At 33.9% G+C, this 16,341-nt stretch overlaps 1 protein-coding gene across 1 annotated transcript in view; it reads right to left on the reverse strand.

The window, feature by feature from the left end:
* VPS13A (vacuolar protein sorting 13 homolog A) overlaps positions 1-16,341 on the reverse strand; it is a 235,726-nt gene that overhangs the window by 37,556 nt on the left and 181,829 nt on the right. Inside the window, exons 53-59 of the mRNA XM_082656304.1 lie at positions 14,174-14,303; positions 6,790-7,022; positions 3,195-3,348; positions 2,540-2,686; positions 2,261-2,342; positions 1,603-1,672; positions 634-739 (exon numbers count right to left, since the gene is read on the reverse strand). Coding sequence (XP_082512430.1) covers positions 634-739; positions 1,603-1,672; positions 2,261-2,342; positions 2,540-2,686; positions 3,195-3,348; positions 6,790-7,022; positions 14,174-14,303 — 922 coding nt within the window. The remainder of the gene's footprint in view (positions 1-633; positions 740-1,602; positions 1,673-2,260; positions 2,343-2,539; positions 2,687-3,194; positions 3,349-6,789; positions 7,023-14,173; positions 14,304-16,341) is intronic.

Below are 16,341 nucleotides of genomic sequence, written 5' to 3' on the forward strand. Positions count from 1 at the left end.
TACCCAGCACTGTTTCAGTATACAGCTGACCCTCTGTATCCACAAGGTTCCACATCCGTGGATTCAACCAACTGTAGAATGAAAATATAAAAGAAAAAAAAAAAATCCAGAAAGTTCCAAAAACCAAAACTTCCATTTGGCACACCCTGGCAACTACTGACATAGCATTTACATTGTACTAGGTATTATAAGTAATCTAAAGATGGTTTAAAGTACATGGAAGATGTGTGTAGGTATATGCAAGGATATCTTACCTTTTATTTGCCTTATCCCTTTTCTCATCAAATATCCTGGCATATCCAAATTTCTAAATTACTAATCAATACAAAAGTAACCCAGAAAAATAAAATAGGAAAAAAGTGATGTAAACATGACTGATTATCCTCTTCCCCTTACTACTGGCCTAAAACCTTTCCTCCTATTTTCTAAGTCATCATAAAAAGGTTATTTGTCTTGCTTCCAACTTCTATAATCTGAAAATGTGATGTCTGCCAATGTAGAACCACGGCAGCATAATAAAAAAATTTTGATTTTTAAAACCATTTTAATACATTTAAGAATGTATAATGTTACAATTTTTTTAAGTCCTCCTCTTTCCCTAATTCTTCCCATCATATTATTAATAAGTCTTACCTCCGTTTTTTCAGTTACTTCAGCTGCTGTCATAAGTTCTGATACAGCATAGACAAACCCAAGATCTAACCTGAGATCCATTTCTTGGATCAACACTTTGAAATACCTATAATACAAGGTGAAAAACATTTAAAAATCATTGATTAACTGCATTAACAAAATTATATAGGAAAAAATATTAGATAAATATTAAAACATTGAAACTTAGGACTTTTTAGGTGAATGAATGAAAAAATGTCACGGCAACACTGTTCATAATGGCAACAAACTCATAATACGAAAATGCCTACAAAGAGGAAATCGGTAAGTAAACTGTGGTATATAGTCACACAAGAGTCACACTACATGCTAGTGATAATAAATAAACTCTAGCTACATACAACAAAATAAATTGTAGTAAAAATCTGAATGAAAAAAGCAAGTCCCAAGAATATATTTACAGTTAAAAAATTTTTCTTTAATTAGGAAAAATTTTGGCAAAGTAAGAAGCATAATGTTTAGGTACACATAAACAATAAAACAGTATTTTAAAAAGGGAATAAAAATAGTATTTATCTTGGTGATACGGTGGAGGAAACAAGAAATATGGTAGTGATACATAGATGGATGTTTCTGTCAGTGTTCTATTTTTTGAACTGGGTGGTGACTGAATTGAAAATATTATTTTCTTGTTTCTAAAACAGTATGCAGTAATTATAGACAACTTAATAGAGAAAACAAATAAAAAAGAAAATAACAAAATACACACAATTCAGAAATGACTATTGTTAATACCTAGGTATAATTCATTTGGAGCTTTCTGACTCTCCAAGATTATGAAATAATTGATTTTTCCTATGACCTTTATAATTTAATATTTTACACTTAAATCTTTGACTCATCTGAAATTTATTTATTTAAGAGTACAATTAACTCATATTTAAATTAAAACATTAAATGCACACACAATAAATGTACTAAGACGCTTACTTAATACGTGATATCTGCGAATGTCCTGCAGATCTCATGACAATACTGACATCTGTAAAGGGCTTTGGTGCTGTAAAGATTAATAAATATGATTAATGATGCTTTAAACAAAAGATAAGCATTTTCTTGCAATTTAATACACATCACAGTGGACGATTAAATTATTTACTAAATCGTGAGTATCAATTAAAATTACTGATATCTGTAAGATCTATCACAACCTTAATTTCAGACTCCAGGATTGTTTTTTTTAATTATCTGTATTCACTCTAAGGTTAACTGATCCTTTAAATTAGTGATTTTAAACCAGAAGTATGTATTAGAATCATTAGGAAGTCTTTGTGAAAACAGATTCAGGGTCTTATCTTTTTATTCAAAGGTTCTAGTGGCTTCTAAATTAGGGGTTTACAAATTAGTAATCTTTTTTAAAAATTAATATCTCTAAACATTATATATATATTTCTAAATAATCTTTTCTTCAGTATTCACTCAGTTTTATTGAAGTTAGTTGAGTACTTCCTGGTTTTTTTTCAAGCTAATTTTCCAATGATCCTATAGACACTAAACTTGAGAATGGTTTCACTTCATATTTTTAAAGTAAAAGAAACCAAATAGCTAATACAACCATTTTTATGGCAATGTAAAAATACAAACAAACCTGAATCCATGGTGACCGACTTAGGAGGTTTAATGGGGTAAAACACAAATGGAAATATAGCACCATGTATCTGGTTTTGGATCTAAGAAAACAAACAACAGGTCAGTATATTAATATGTTAATTATAGAACCTGACTGGAATAACAAAATTTAAGAAGTACAAGGAATCAAAAACTCTAGTCCAACAATGAAACTTAAGTACTAGACAAAACAGACTATGCGAATACATTTATTGTCATATTCCTTTAGAATATAATTTGACTATCTTTTCAAACTCACCTGTATTCTGTAAATTTGAATTCTAAATGATGATTGATGTGCAGATGTGCTATATTCTACCTTTAATGCTGGAAGGTAATTTCTTCTTATAGCTATTACATGTGGCTGCAGAATTTTCATGTTAGTACCACTAGGTGTGAAGCGAACCTGAAAAATATGCCCATACACACACACAAACACATGGAATTTCTCTTTATTTATTAATTGATTAAAATTAGAAATCTGTATCAAAAAACTTTAAAGATAATATTAAATAGTAGGCTAAATATTTGATGCGATTTTGACTGAGATCTACTCCATATCCATACAATTCACAGAAATATTCATATAATCCTTATAACTTGGTTTTATCACTTTTTATATAACTTTACTAAAATTTATCAAAAAAATAAAGCAATAAAAGAAAAAACAGTTTTAAAAATAAAACAAAGCAACTTATTGCCTTCTTGTTAACCAAGGAGTAGATCATTAGCGGCTTAAGAAAGTCTGAATCTTGATACAGAGAACTATCCCTTTAAAATATTCTATATAAAGTATGTATAATAGGATTCATTGTTTTGTAAGCAAACTAGTCTCTCCTTAAAAACTAACTTGTGATTCATCTAATTACAACAGATAAAAATTAAAACTTCATATCAGTACTTAAAAATATTACCGGAATGTTAGTGTCCAACTCAATAACCTTATCTTCTGATGGTGAAGATTCAGTATATTCCTTAAATTCTTTCTCTAACTTCTCAGTGTGCTTTACACTCATTGGCTTCCATCTTGCCTTCTTCTTGGGTTTTGTCTCCCAAACCACATCAGAACTTATATATGAAAGCAAAAATCATGGTACTAATTTATAAACATTTTCATTTTATCTGGTTTATTACATGAATTACCATTACTGAAAAACCTTCAGTAAATTTTTGCAATATCCCTAGTTGTAAGCAAGCACATTACAAGTTTAAAAACATGAATTCATTCAACCAGTACTTATTAAACTCCTATTTAGGCACTATTCTAGGTGGCAGGGAGATTATCAGTGAACATTTCTGCCATTTTGGAGCTTTCTTTTACCTGAGGAGTGATAGACAATAAATAGTAAATTAGCATCTTTTAATATATTAGGAGGTGAAAATGCTTTTGAAAGAAGAAAAAGTAGACGGGGTAAATTGGATGTTGAGTACTGGGATATGCAAAGTGGCAGCATCAGAAAAGAGTGGCCACCAGAGGTGTCATTAAGAAGGCGAGATTTCAACAGTCTTAAAGAAGATGAGGGAGTTATCCAGCACGGAAGAGAAGAACAACATTTCAGGTAGAGAGACAAGCTAGAGCAAAGACTCCAAGCAGAGCATGCCTGTAGTCGTCCAGGTAGAAGAGCAAGGAGGCTGGCATGCCTGGAACACATTAAGAGTAGAAGATGAAGTAAGACAGATAATGAGAGGCAAAATAACGTAAAGCCTTGAGGATACTGTAAAGACTCCGAGTTTTATTCTGAGAGGAGGACCCACTGAAAGATTATGAGAAGATAATCAGCCACATAGTCTGACCTAAGGTTTAAGAATGTACTATGTGTTGGAGTGGGAAGAAAGAAAAAAAAGGGATGAAGACTAGAACAGGAAAACTTGTTAGGAATGTAATGCAGTAAGCCAGGAGAAAAACGGTGATGGCGCTGCCTGCGGTGGCCTAAGGGTGAGGCAGTACAAAGTGGTCAGATTCTACGTGTGTTTTGAAGCTAGATCCAAAACACTGCTTTTAGATGGATTACATGTGGGGTGTAAGATAAAGAGAGGAATCAAAAATGATTCCAAAGTTCTTGGCCTGAGCAGCTGGAAGAATGTAGTTGTCATTAACTCCAGTGGGAAAGCAGGTTTTGGTAGAAGGAGATCAGGAGTTTGGTTTTACATACTACAAAGCTTAAGAAGTCTCTTAGATACCTGAGTAAAGATTTTATGTAAGTCGTTGGATAGGTAAGTCTGGAGTTCAGGACAAAAATCTGGCTGAAGATATATTTTTAGAAGTTTTTGGCATATATACGGTATTTGAAATCAAAACTGAAACAGAGAAGAGGACTAAGGTCTGAGAGCCTCAAGGTACCCAATATTAAGCAGTTGAGAAAAAGACAAGCAAGCAACAAGTGAGAATAAGAAATGTTGGAACAGAAAGAAAAACCAAGGTGGTGAGATATCCTGGGTGTAACATCAAGGACACTGTATCAAGAAGGGATCTGTGTTAAATGTTATAAACATAATCAATACAAAGACTGGTAATTGTACACTGGACCTGGCAATACTTAGGTCTCTGGTGATCTTACCAAGACCAGTTTCATGGTATACTGAAAGCAAAAACCTGTTTGGAATAGTTAAAAGAAAAATGGGTAAAAAAAGAATTGGAGATAGTGAATATATCTTCTGTAATAGATTAACACTTCTAAGGGGTTTGGCTATAAAGTAAAGCAAAGAAATGTGCAGTAGGTAGCAGGAAAAGTGGGTTCAAGAGAATTTTTTTTAGTTGAAAGAAATTACACTGGTTGGAACAATTCGATAGAGAGCCAAAAATTATTGAGGTAGGAGAAAAAAAGAAGAGAATTGCTGGATCAATGTCTCAAGAGGCAAGAGTGAATGAAATATAGTGCAAAAGTAGAAACATATGTTTAAATAGGAGCACATACAATGTGTCTATGATAACTAGGAAATGTGTCACTGCAATATGTAAGTAAAAAATATTGGTGCATAGGAAGCTGAGATATTGGGAGTGGGTCTTTGGACGTTCCCTTTTGATTGTGTCAGTTTACTCGGTGAAGTAAGATGCAAGGCAGTGAGCTGAGAGAGAATGGGGGTTTAAAAAGAGATAAAGTGTGAAACAGTAATCTAGGAGAGACAGTGAATGGAACAAATCTAATTTACTAAAAAATTGCTATAAGACTTAATTGCAGAATTTAAAAGCTTTCCACATTCTAAAATTACTTCACTTGTTTTGCTTACTGAAGTATGTAAGTTATTTAATTTTATTTATTCTATTTGTTTATTCCTTCTAAAATTTATGTTCACTTAATAAACAGAAAGGTACAAACCATGTATTAATCCCCTTTGCATTCACATCATTTAGCATAGGAGATAGCACATATCAGGTTTCACAGCTTAAAATCTGTTATCTATTTGACATTTTAATTTAAGTAATAAACATACTTTTTTGAGAACAAAAAAAATTTCTAAGAAAATAGTTTTAATATGCCTTTTTATTCATTTGGCCATGCCGAGTGGCATGCAGGATCTTAGTTCCCTCACCAGGGATTGAACCCGTGCCCCCTGCAGAGGAAGTACAGAGTCCTAACCACTGGACTGCCAGGGAATTCCCTTTAATATGACTTTTTAAATGGCGTGGATAGCATTCAAGGAGAAGTCAGGGGCATTTCCAGATGAATTTACATAGAAAAACAAAGTCAAATCTGTATCATATACCTTTAATTTATATATTTATTTGAGAGTTTAACTCAAGTAAAGGATTAAAACTACATTATCCTTGTTATACAGACTGCAATATAGAAACACTCTCAAATTTGGCAGTAATATACATAAATTAATTTTAAGTGTTTATAAACAGGAATATTAAGTGCAAAAGGGAAAGAAAGAGTTTTACTGGTGATGACTTATGTGGGAAATGGTAAATACAGTATTATCTTATTAGATCTTAAAGTGCCAAGGTCAAAGTAGAAAGTGATTAGAAAGTGAAATGTACAGTGTGGGGAATATAGTCAATAATAATATAATATCTTTGTATGGTGACACATGGTAACTAGACTTATTGTGATCACTGTAATGAACAGAAATACTGAATCACTATGTTATGTACCAGGAACTAACATAGTGCTGCAGATCAAATGTACTTCAAAAACAAACAAACTCATAGAAAAAGATTAGATTTGTGGTGTACCCTGCACTGTGGTAGGCGGTAATGAACAGTTAAACATTTCCTTATGACATATTAAAGAAAGAAAATATACCTTTGATAAGTTGAATAAATCTAATTTTTAGAGAACTGGGAAAATCAACAACATGATGAGATAAATTTGATTTTTGGTATGTCTTTATCTCAAAAGGCAAAAAAAAGCATCAAAGCACTTTTAAATTAGCATTACCTCAGATTAGTATCAATGAATAGTCAAAACAGAAAATTTAAACTAACTCATTTTAGATTTTACAATCACCACTCTTAATGATTAAGAACTGATCACTTAAATGTATCCAAATTTTAACGCATCTAACCTTGTAATGCCAATATAGGCTACTTCTTGCTTTGTATAATTGTTGACAAGAGAAATTCCAACATCTTGTAATGCCAACACAATTTCTTGCTCTGCTAACTCTGCTTTCTCACTTTCATATGTCACTTTAAATACCCTTGGATCTTCAGTGAATAAAATAATGCGTTGTAAGCCTTCAAAGAATGAAACTAAATAAATGGTCTTTTCCCCCAGATCTATAGGTGTCATCATATCCTGAAACAAAAATCATCAAAAAAATAAAAAATTAGAGTTTGGTCACATCCAACACAAAATCTAGATTCCACATTTGAAAAATGAGAATAGTAATGGCACCTCGTTCCCAGGGTTGAACAAAATAAATTAGTAATTGTATAACATTTGGAAATTTACATAATTAAAATCAGTTGATGACAGCTTCTGCCATAATCATTATGAAGTCAGGAAGACAGGTCAACTGTTCTTTTAATACCATAGTAAAATCTAATTAAATAGTCTTCCTTTCTAGGCTAATTAATAACACAAAATTTTATTTTCTCTGATTTATTATAAGACTAATCAATGTGTTATGCATTAAAAGTTGTTCAGTCAGAAATTCATATTTCCTTGTAGAGCTGAACTAAATAAGATAAAGAATATCTGACACCTCAGTTGCATGCTCTACAAAGCACAAATACTACAGGATTAATTCTGCAGGAAGCCTTTATATATAATTATTGTGCTGATATCAGGGTCTTCAGTTTCAATAATTAACTTCTAATAATTAACTGTCAGCAATGAATTTCTAGTTAAGTGAACACTCTGATTAACAGGAAATTATAATATATAGTACACATTCATGTTATAATCCACTAAAATTAAAAATGAGTTGTTACCACAGTCATGTTACTTGTAACACTTTCTAAAATAAAATACATAGTACTAAAACTACATTAAGATATAAATAAACTAATTTCCAAATAAGTCTGAAGTTTTTCTAATATTTACACTGGATTACAGATTTACCTTTATAAACTTGATCTATCATTTTGATATAAATATGCAAAAGTACTAATCAACAGGTCAAATATTTGATTATTTTTATTTTTTATATTAAAATGAAGTCTTTTTTCCTGAATAAATCTAATAATCATGAATTTAAAAAATAAAGTTAGGCCAATTATGGGCAGCCCTCTCAAATACATTCAAAGAACACTGGACTCCATAAGAGCAACACTGAAAAGACTGGAAAAATACCATCAATATGCTAAGAGAAAACAATTCAGAACCCAGAATTCCTTACTCAGCAAAAATATCCTTCAGTGAAGAAAAGTATAGGAAACAAAGATGCCTAAAGACAAATGAAAACTACTAAATATCATCATCAACAGAGTCACTCAAGGAAATTCTATAGGAGGAATTAAACACTGGCAAAAGGAAAGTGATCCAAGATGAGTGTCTGAAGCAAGAAAGGAATGTTATGTAAATAAAATAGTACTTATGTGGCAGAAAACATTTTACAAAATTCAATATCCAGGCATAATAAAAATTTTTGGCAAACAAAGACTAGATGAGAAGTTCTTTAACCTCTTATCAAACCCCCCAAACAAACACACACACCATACTTTGGCAAAGATCCCACTTAAAGGTAAATATTGAAGTTATATAACTTGAGACCAGAAATAAGGCAAAGACATGTGTTAATATCAGTTTTTATTAAACAGTATATAGAGATGCTAGCCAGTCCAGTAAGGCAAAAAGAAATTAAAGATGAAAGGATTGAAAAGGAGAAAACAAAACTCTCATTATTTCTAAGTGTCATGATTGTCCATATGGAAAAATAAAAAACAAATAATCAATATTAATAAGAGAATTCAGTGAATTTTCTGGATAAAAAAAATCAACACACAAAATGCCATTACACTCCCCTATGCTAACAAGCTTAATTTTAAAAAGATACCAGGGGTTTCTGCTCTGGCAACTGATGACTAGGTGGTCCTGGACCAACACTCTTCCTAACAGCAAAAGCTGGACAAAATCTAAAAAGGAAAAATATGTGTTTGAAAAGACAGAAAAGTTACCAAGGTAGTGAGAATGGGGCCAAGATCTGAGAGAGAAAGAAAGCCAATAAAAGTGAACTTTGTATTCAGAGTTCACAAGTGCCAGTTCTAAAAGCAGAAGCAAACACTGAGAGCTTAAGAAAAACATTAAAATTGGGAGTCTCATGTTTGGAAGGACCAAAACTGGAGTGCAGGGCATACCAAAAAGAATGGTCAACAGCTTAGGCTTTTAGTTGAGTCCCCAAAGGGCGATACTTTAGGTGCCAGGGTAAACTGGAAATACACAAGTCCTCACAAGGACTGAAGACCAGGTTCAAATAATTTCAATCCCCATTAAGGTACTCTCCCCCTAGACTAGCTACCTTACAAAGGTAAAATCACATGTTCTTAAGAGAAAGGGAACATCATATGGAGCCTCGAATTGCCTTTAAAATTTTTCATATACTTTGTCCAGCACACAGGCAAAAATAAACATGCATGCAAAAAAAATAATAAACATGCATGCAAAAATAAACAAGAAAAAAAAGAAAATATAAAAATATCCATATGAAATCTAGATATTGAAATTGTCAGATAGGCTTCAAAGTAGTTATGATCAAAACATTCAAGAAATTATGTAACAAGACAGAATTTTGGAACAAAAACTTCTACAATAGAAGTCTTAGAACTCATCATTTCAATAACTAAAATTAAGAACTCCATGGATGATTTTAAGAGCAGATTAGATACAGCGAGAGAAGTATAGTGAAAAATAGGTCAGAAGAAAATATCCATACTGAAGGAAGGAGAGAAAAAGATGAAACAATACAGAACACATAAAAGTCATGAGACATGATGAAAAGTCTCACATTTATGTAATGGTGAATTCCAAAGATAAAGAGAAAAAAAAGAGGTGCCAACCCTGAAATTTGATATCCAGCAGAAATACTCCACTAAAAACAGGGCAAAATAAAGACATGTCCAGAATAAAACTGACAGAAAACTAATCAGCTGTAGACGCTGATAAATGGAATACTGGCTGCCATATCAGTAAACAAGGATGTTACAGTCATCAGCTATTGCAGCTACAGCCTATGGTGAGCTGGTAAGCCCTGAGGAAACTCACGAAGAATACCTGCCATCTAGCAGCCATCAGACTGCAGCCACTCCCCACGGTGAGCCCTGAGGAAACTCAGGATGTGAAAACACAGGATACTGGCCAGAGATAGCTGAGATGCATATTAAAGGAATGATTTCAGTGAGCCCAGACTCTTGCATCTTCCTATACACAGAAAAGTACTAAGTTCCTTAACTTGGGATATCTGGTTTTCTTTAATTAACAATAATCTTTTGATGTTCCTGACTACCTGCCCTTTGTTGTAAAACTTCTATATAACCTGGCTTCCCCCATTGCCTCCTCAGAGCTGTTCTCTCAGGGTTACTCGAGATGCTGCCTCCCGGGCTTGAAGTCCTAAAAGTTCCCGCCCAATAAAACATAACTCTCAACTTTTAGGTTGTGAATAACTTTTTAGTCAACAACTCACACTAAAAAAATAGTAAAGAGAAGAAAAATGATCCCAAACAGAAGTATGGAGATGCAGGCAGAAATGAAAAGTGGCAAAAGGAGAAATATGTGGGTTAATTTAAATGGAATACTAATTGTAGAAAGCAGTAATAATACTTCTTATGGGAGTTAACCTATTTAGAAATAAATCACACAACAATATTACATAAGACGGAAGGAGTAAATGGAGTTAAAGAGTTCTAAAGTCCTTACATTACTGGGAAAGTGGTACAAGTACTAATTTACAGCAGGTTTTAATAAGTCAAGAATGAATGCTGTAATACAGTAGGAAGCTAAAGCCTTAGGCTTCTGTTAATGTGATGATCTTTTTGTGTCCCTTGCAGAAAACCTACAAGCTATGCTCATGGGTTGTTATAAGAGATATCTGCTACTGTGGGGTAGGGCTTCTAGGTCAAGGGGGCTCATAACACAACCAGTGAGCTTTGTTTTCCCTCACATCAAAGCTGTTGTTTGAAGTGACCAAAGAGAATACCTCCTAAACTTGTCTGATGCTTCCTGCTGGTATGCTGTGTTTCCTGGCCTGTATCCACCCAAGCAGGCAGTTGTAAACTGTGGCCTATGATAGTTTTGTAAGTCTGAATGTTTAAGCCTAAAAAGATACTGTGGTGGGCACTGTAATATTACATACTGATAAAAGAATCAATTTAACAAAAAGACATAACAATTCTAAATTTGTATCTACCTAATCACATAGTTTCAAAATATAAGAGCCCAAATTAACAAAACCAAAAAAGGAATGTGTAAATCCATGATTTTAACCACCACTCTCCAAGTAACAGAACAAGCAAACAAAAAATTTAATGAGATAGATTTAAACAATTCAACAAAACTTGAATAAATCAACATATATATGTAACAGGGAACAGCCGATTTTGACTCCATGTTGGATCTCTTTCTTTGACTTTAACCTTTGCTTTTTGCTGCTTTTGTTATTATAATCATACATAATGGCATGCCTCAGGGAACCCTGCCTCTCTGCCTGAACCTTAAACTAAAGTACCTCTGTTCAGCTCACAGGGAGACAATCTGACCCTGCCCACCTGTGAATGGCTGCAGAAAAGAAGAAACTAACACATTCCCTCCCCAATGAAGGCCACTGTGAGGAGATGTTTTGCAAGATAAATGGGCTTTTTACTTTAGTTCCTAACCTCCTCCCGCTCTCTGTTCTATAAAAGAAACTGGCATCCAGATCCCAACAAGATGTTTTTTTGGGCCACTAGTCCGCCATCTTCTCAGTCTGCTGGCATTCTGAATAAAGTCGTTATTCCTTGCCTAAACACCTCCCAGGGCTTCCCTAGTGGTGCAGTGGTTGAGAATCTGCCTGCCAATGCAGGGGACACGGGTTCGAGCCCTGGTCTGGGAAGATCCCACATGCCGTGGAGCACCTAAGCCTGTGCGCCACAGCTACTGAGCCTGAGCGTCTGGAGCCTGTGCTCCGCAACAAGAGAGGCCGCGACAGTGAGAGGCCCGCGCACCGCAATGAAGAGTGGCCCCCGCTCACCGCAACTAGAGAAAGCCCCCGCACAGAAACGAAGACCCAACACAGCCATAAATAAATAAATAAATTTATAAACACCTCCCAATTTACTGGCCTGTCGTGTGGCGAGCAGAGTGAGCTTGGACCTGGTAACACATAGAATACCGTAACCAACAACTACAGAATACATATTTTTTTCAAATACACATAAAATATTTACAAAAATTGACCACATGCTGGCCTACAAAGTCAACTTCAATAAATTCCAAAAAATTGAATCAGAGTATGTTCTCTAGTCACAGTGGGATTAAGTTAGAAATAAACAAACAAAACTAGAAAATACTTCTGAAAAGTGATAACCTAAGTAACCATGAAGCCAAAATATAAAAATAAGTCACAATGAAATTTAGAAAATATTTTTAACTAAAAGATAAGTAACATAAAACACAGGAAAATTTGTGAGATAAAACTAATACTGTTTTTGGTAGGAAGTTCGTGACGTTAAGTGACTTGAAACAAGAAGTGAAGGAAGTCTAAAAAGCAATGATCTAGGTGTCTGCTATGAACTCATTTGCCCCCTCCCCCAATTCACATGCTAATGTCTCAACTTCCAATGTGACTGTGTTAGGACATAGGGCCTTTATGGAGGTTATTAAGGTTAAATGACAGCCTGGGGGAGGGGGAAGGTGTAAACAGGGTTCTGATCCAACAGTATTAGTTTCCTTATAAGAGATACCAGAGGGCTCGCTCACTCTCTCTTTGCCATGTGAGGACACAGCAAGAAGGCAGTCATCTGCAAGCCACGAAGAGGCCTCACCAGATTCACCAGAACCTGACCCTGCTGGCACTCTGATCTCAAGCTTCTAGCCTCCAGAACCATTAGAAATAAATTTCCATTGTTTAAGCCATCCAGTCTAAGGTATTTTGTTATGGCACCCTGAGCAGACTAACACAGTATCTATTTCAAGAGTTTAGAAGAAACTTATCAAATTAAAACGGAAGAAAGGTGAAAGAATATAGACTAGAGCGGAAACAGGTGAAAATGATAACAAATGTATAAAAGAGATCATCAAAAGAGCAAATTGATGGTTTTCTGACAGACAAAACTAAACTGAAACTAATTAAACTAATAAAATCTCAGCAAAACTTATCAGGAAAAAAGGAATGAAGGGACAAATAGTCTATGCTAGGAATGAAAAAGAGAATCATCCCCATAAATATTAAAAGATAAAAAGGTGGATATTATGAAAACATTTATATCAATATATTAGAAAACAGAGATGAAATAAAAGCATTCTTAGAAAACCTCTTACCAAAATGACACAAGTAGAAATAGAAAGCTGAATTGCCCTATGTTTAATAATAAAATAGCATTCATAATTTAAAACCTTCCTACAAAGACTACTGCAGGTTAAGATGGCTTGGCTTCACTGGTGAACTCTAGCAAATATTCCAAACATTCTAGAAATCATACCAATCTTACATAAGCTCTTCCAGAAAATAGGAAAATCGTAGATATTTCCCAGCATGTATTAGAATGACCTTAACATCAAAATCTGGTTAGGACATTACAAGGCAGGAAAGTTACAGGCCAACTTCTCTCATGAATACAAGCAAAAGTCTTAAAGCATTAGCAAGTCAATTCCAAAAATACAAGGTTGGTCTAATATTAAAAAACCAACCAAATAAGACAAAGCCCAGATAACATATAATCATCTCAAAAGATTACAAAAAGTCATAAAAATTAATAAAAGTTCAATACTCATTTGATAAGAGAAATAATAACTAGTGGCAAGAAAAAAGACACTGGAATAGGGAACAAATTAAGATAAATTTTGAAAGACCAATAAAACTTTAATAAAACAATTTCTGAAAGTCATTTAATATATTACTGCAGAATGTTTATACCTAACTTTATTATTATAAAAAATAACAGTTTGCCATCCAGAGGTAAATTCTTTCATTAATAGATCCCTAAATATCCTTCACAGAAGTTAAATTGACTTGGGATGACTTTCAATGCACAGAATGTATTTATATTGGTTTATAAATTGAATGCTGAAAATACCTAAGTTTACCCTTTATAACATAATAGAATATAAAAAGGCAGACAAAATACGACTGTTTCCAGTTTTAAACATTTCTGGTTAAGTTAAAGTTTGAATACTGTTTTAAAAATCTTTCGCAGTTTTTAAGAAGTGGAAACACAAAAGAGGCCTCAAAACTAGTAAGGCTGAAAGAGAGTAACTTAAAAAATAAATAAATAAAAGACTTCTGAGAACACCATAATAATCAATCCAGTACATACATCCTTTTGTGTTACTTCACCGTGGCTTTCTCCACATCTCCACTTCAGCTTTCTAGAGCCCACTGGATCAGCCCACGTATAAAGAATTGCTTTTCCAGGAGGGAGGGAATCTTCTATTTCACAGAGGGAACTGACATAAATAGTAAAAAATATGCATTAAAGTAAGTGCAAGTATACGATCATTTAAAGAATCCAAAATAATACTTCGTTAATTCTGAGTCCATTAATTGAGATTTGTGATAGTTCTGATTAAGAGTAGACTGAAAATTTTCCTCAGGCTTCCCTGGTGGCGCAGTGGTTGAGAGTCTGCCTGCTGATGCAGGGGACATGGGTTTGTGCCCCAGTCCGGGAGGATCCCACATGCCGCGGAGCGGCTGGGCCCGTGAGCCATGGCTGCTGGGCCTGCGCGTCTGGAGCCTGTGCTCCGCGGCGGGAGAGGCCACAACAGGGAGAGGCCCGCGTACCGCAAAAAAAAAAAAGAGTAGACTGAAAATTTTCCTTATACAATAAAAAAGTGGTTTTCTGAGAAAATAATGAGAATATTTCAAGGGAAATATTTGTCCTATTTAGGAAATAAATATCTCCAGGTTGCTGAAACTACTTTGTCAACTTTTGTTTTAATACAAATTAATTATAAAAGAAAATTATTCCACTTACTTTATCTTATCTATACCAAATCTAAGAGAATTTAATTGGTGACCCTTTCCAAAGTATTGTTTTTACTGTGGCAAAGACAATACAGCTCAATTATTTCTAAAAACCATAAGACATGGGATACAAATCTAAGAAACTCAGTCAACTCATAAAACGATTCCCCAAAAGAAAATGGAGAAGCTACAAACCAAAGAAATAATAAAATATAACTTTTCTGAGCTGAAGAAGCTGACTCTGCAGATTAGACTTCATTGGGTATCAGACTAAATTAATGGAAACAGAATATCAACCTAGATAGAGCTTTGTAAAATGTTCAAATTTTAAGAAAATAGAGGAAAACCTGCCTATAAACATCTAGGACAATTACCCATGAAGAAATAAAAGTAAGACTGTTCTTACACTTTTCTGTAATACTGAATGCCAGAAAACAATGGAGCAATGGCTACACAATTTTGAGGCAAGAAGTTATGACTTAAAATTTTCTGTCAAATTGTTAATTTGCAAGAGAAAGACATTTTCAAATAAGCAATAGCATAACCTATTATCCACAAACCCTTACTTTTTCCAACCAAGCCAGAGATGACTAAAAATAAAATTTTAAGAACTAGGATGTAGAAATATTAACTAAACCAGTCAAATAAATTAACTTGTTGTTAATATGCTATGAATCAATGCAAATACCTTCAAGAACATATTTTTGAAAAACTAACCATTTTATATTCATCTGGGTCAAAAATCCCAAATTATATTGATAAGAAACTGAGAATTTGGAAAGAGAAATTAAAGAAAATGTAAACTACTCCAAATTTTTCATGGATGAATTAGCAGATAACTGTTTCACTCTCAAAATTTAAAATGCATCAAAATTGGGACTTCCCTGGTGGTCCAGTGGTTAAGAATCTGCCTTCCACTGCAGGGGACATGGGTTTGATCCCTGGTCGGGCAACTAGGATCCCACATGCTGCGGGGCATCTAAGCCCACACGCCGCAACTACTGAGCCCACGCACTCTAGAGCCTGTGCATCGCAACTATTGAGCCTGCGTACTCTGGAGCCGGTGTGACACTACTAGAGAAAAGCCCACGCGCCGCGACGAAGAGCCTGCACGCTGCAACTAAGACCTGATGCAGTAAAATAAAATAAAATAAAATAAAATAAAGTAAAATATGCATCAAAATCTCCAAGAACACAAAATAATTATCTACAAGAGAAACTAAATGTATATTTTCCAAATCATCCTTAGAAGAAAATAATCCATATTACCAAAAAGTATGGCAAGGAATTATAAATTAGTTGTTATAAGAATTACAAATGGGTTCAACATTTTTTTTGGGGGGGTTCAACATTTTTATTAAAAGACAAACAGGTTCTAACATTATAAAACTGGAAATAAATTCTCAACAACAGAAGAACATTTGATTATAGTGCATCTAAATGATGGAATATCATGCATTCATTGAAAATTGTGTTTTTGAAGCAAATTTACATGCTCACAATAGCTGTTAAAAACAAGAG

This window comes from Grampus griseus, assembly GCF_964374135.1.
Source record: "Grampus griseus genome assembly, chromosome: 6".
Taxonomy (NCBI): Eukaryota; Metazoa; Chordata; class Mammalia; order Artiodactyla; family Delphinidae; genus Grampus; species Grampus griseus.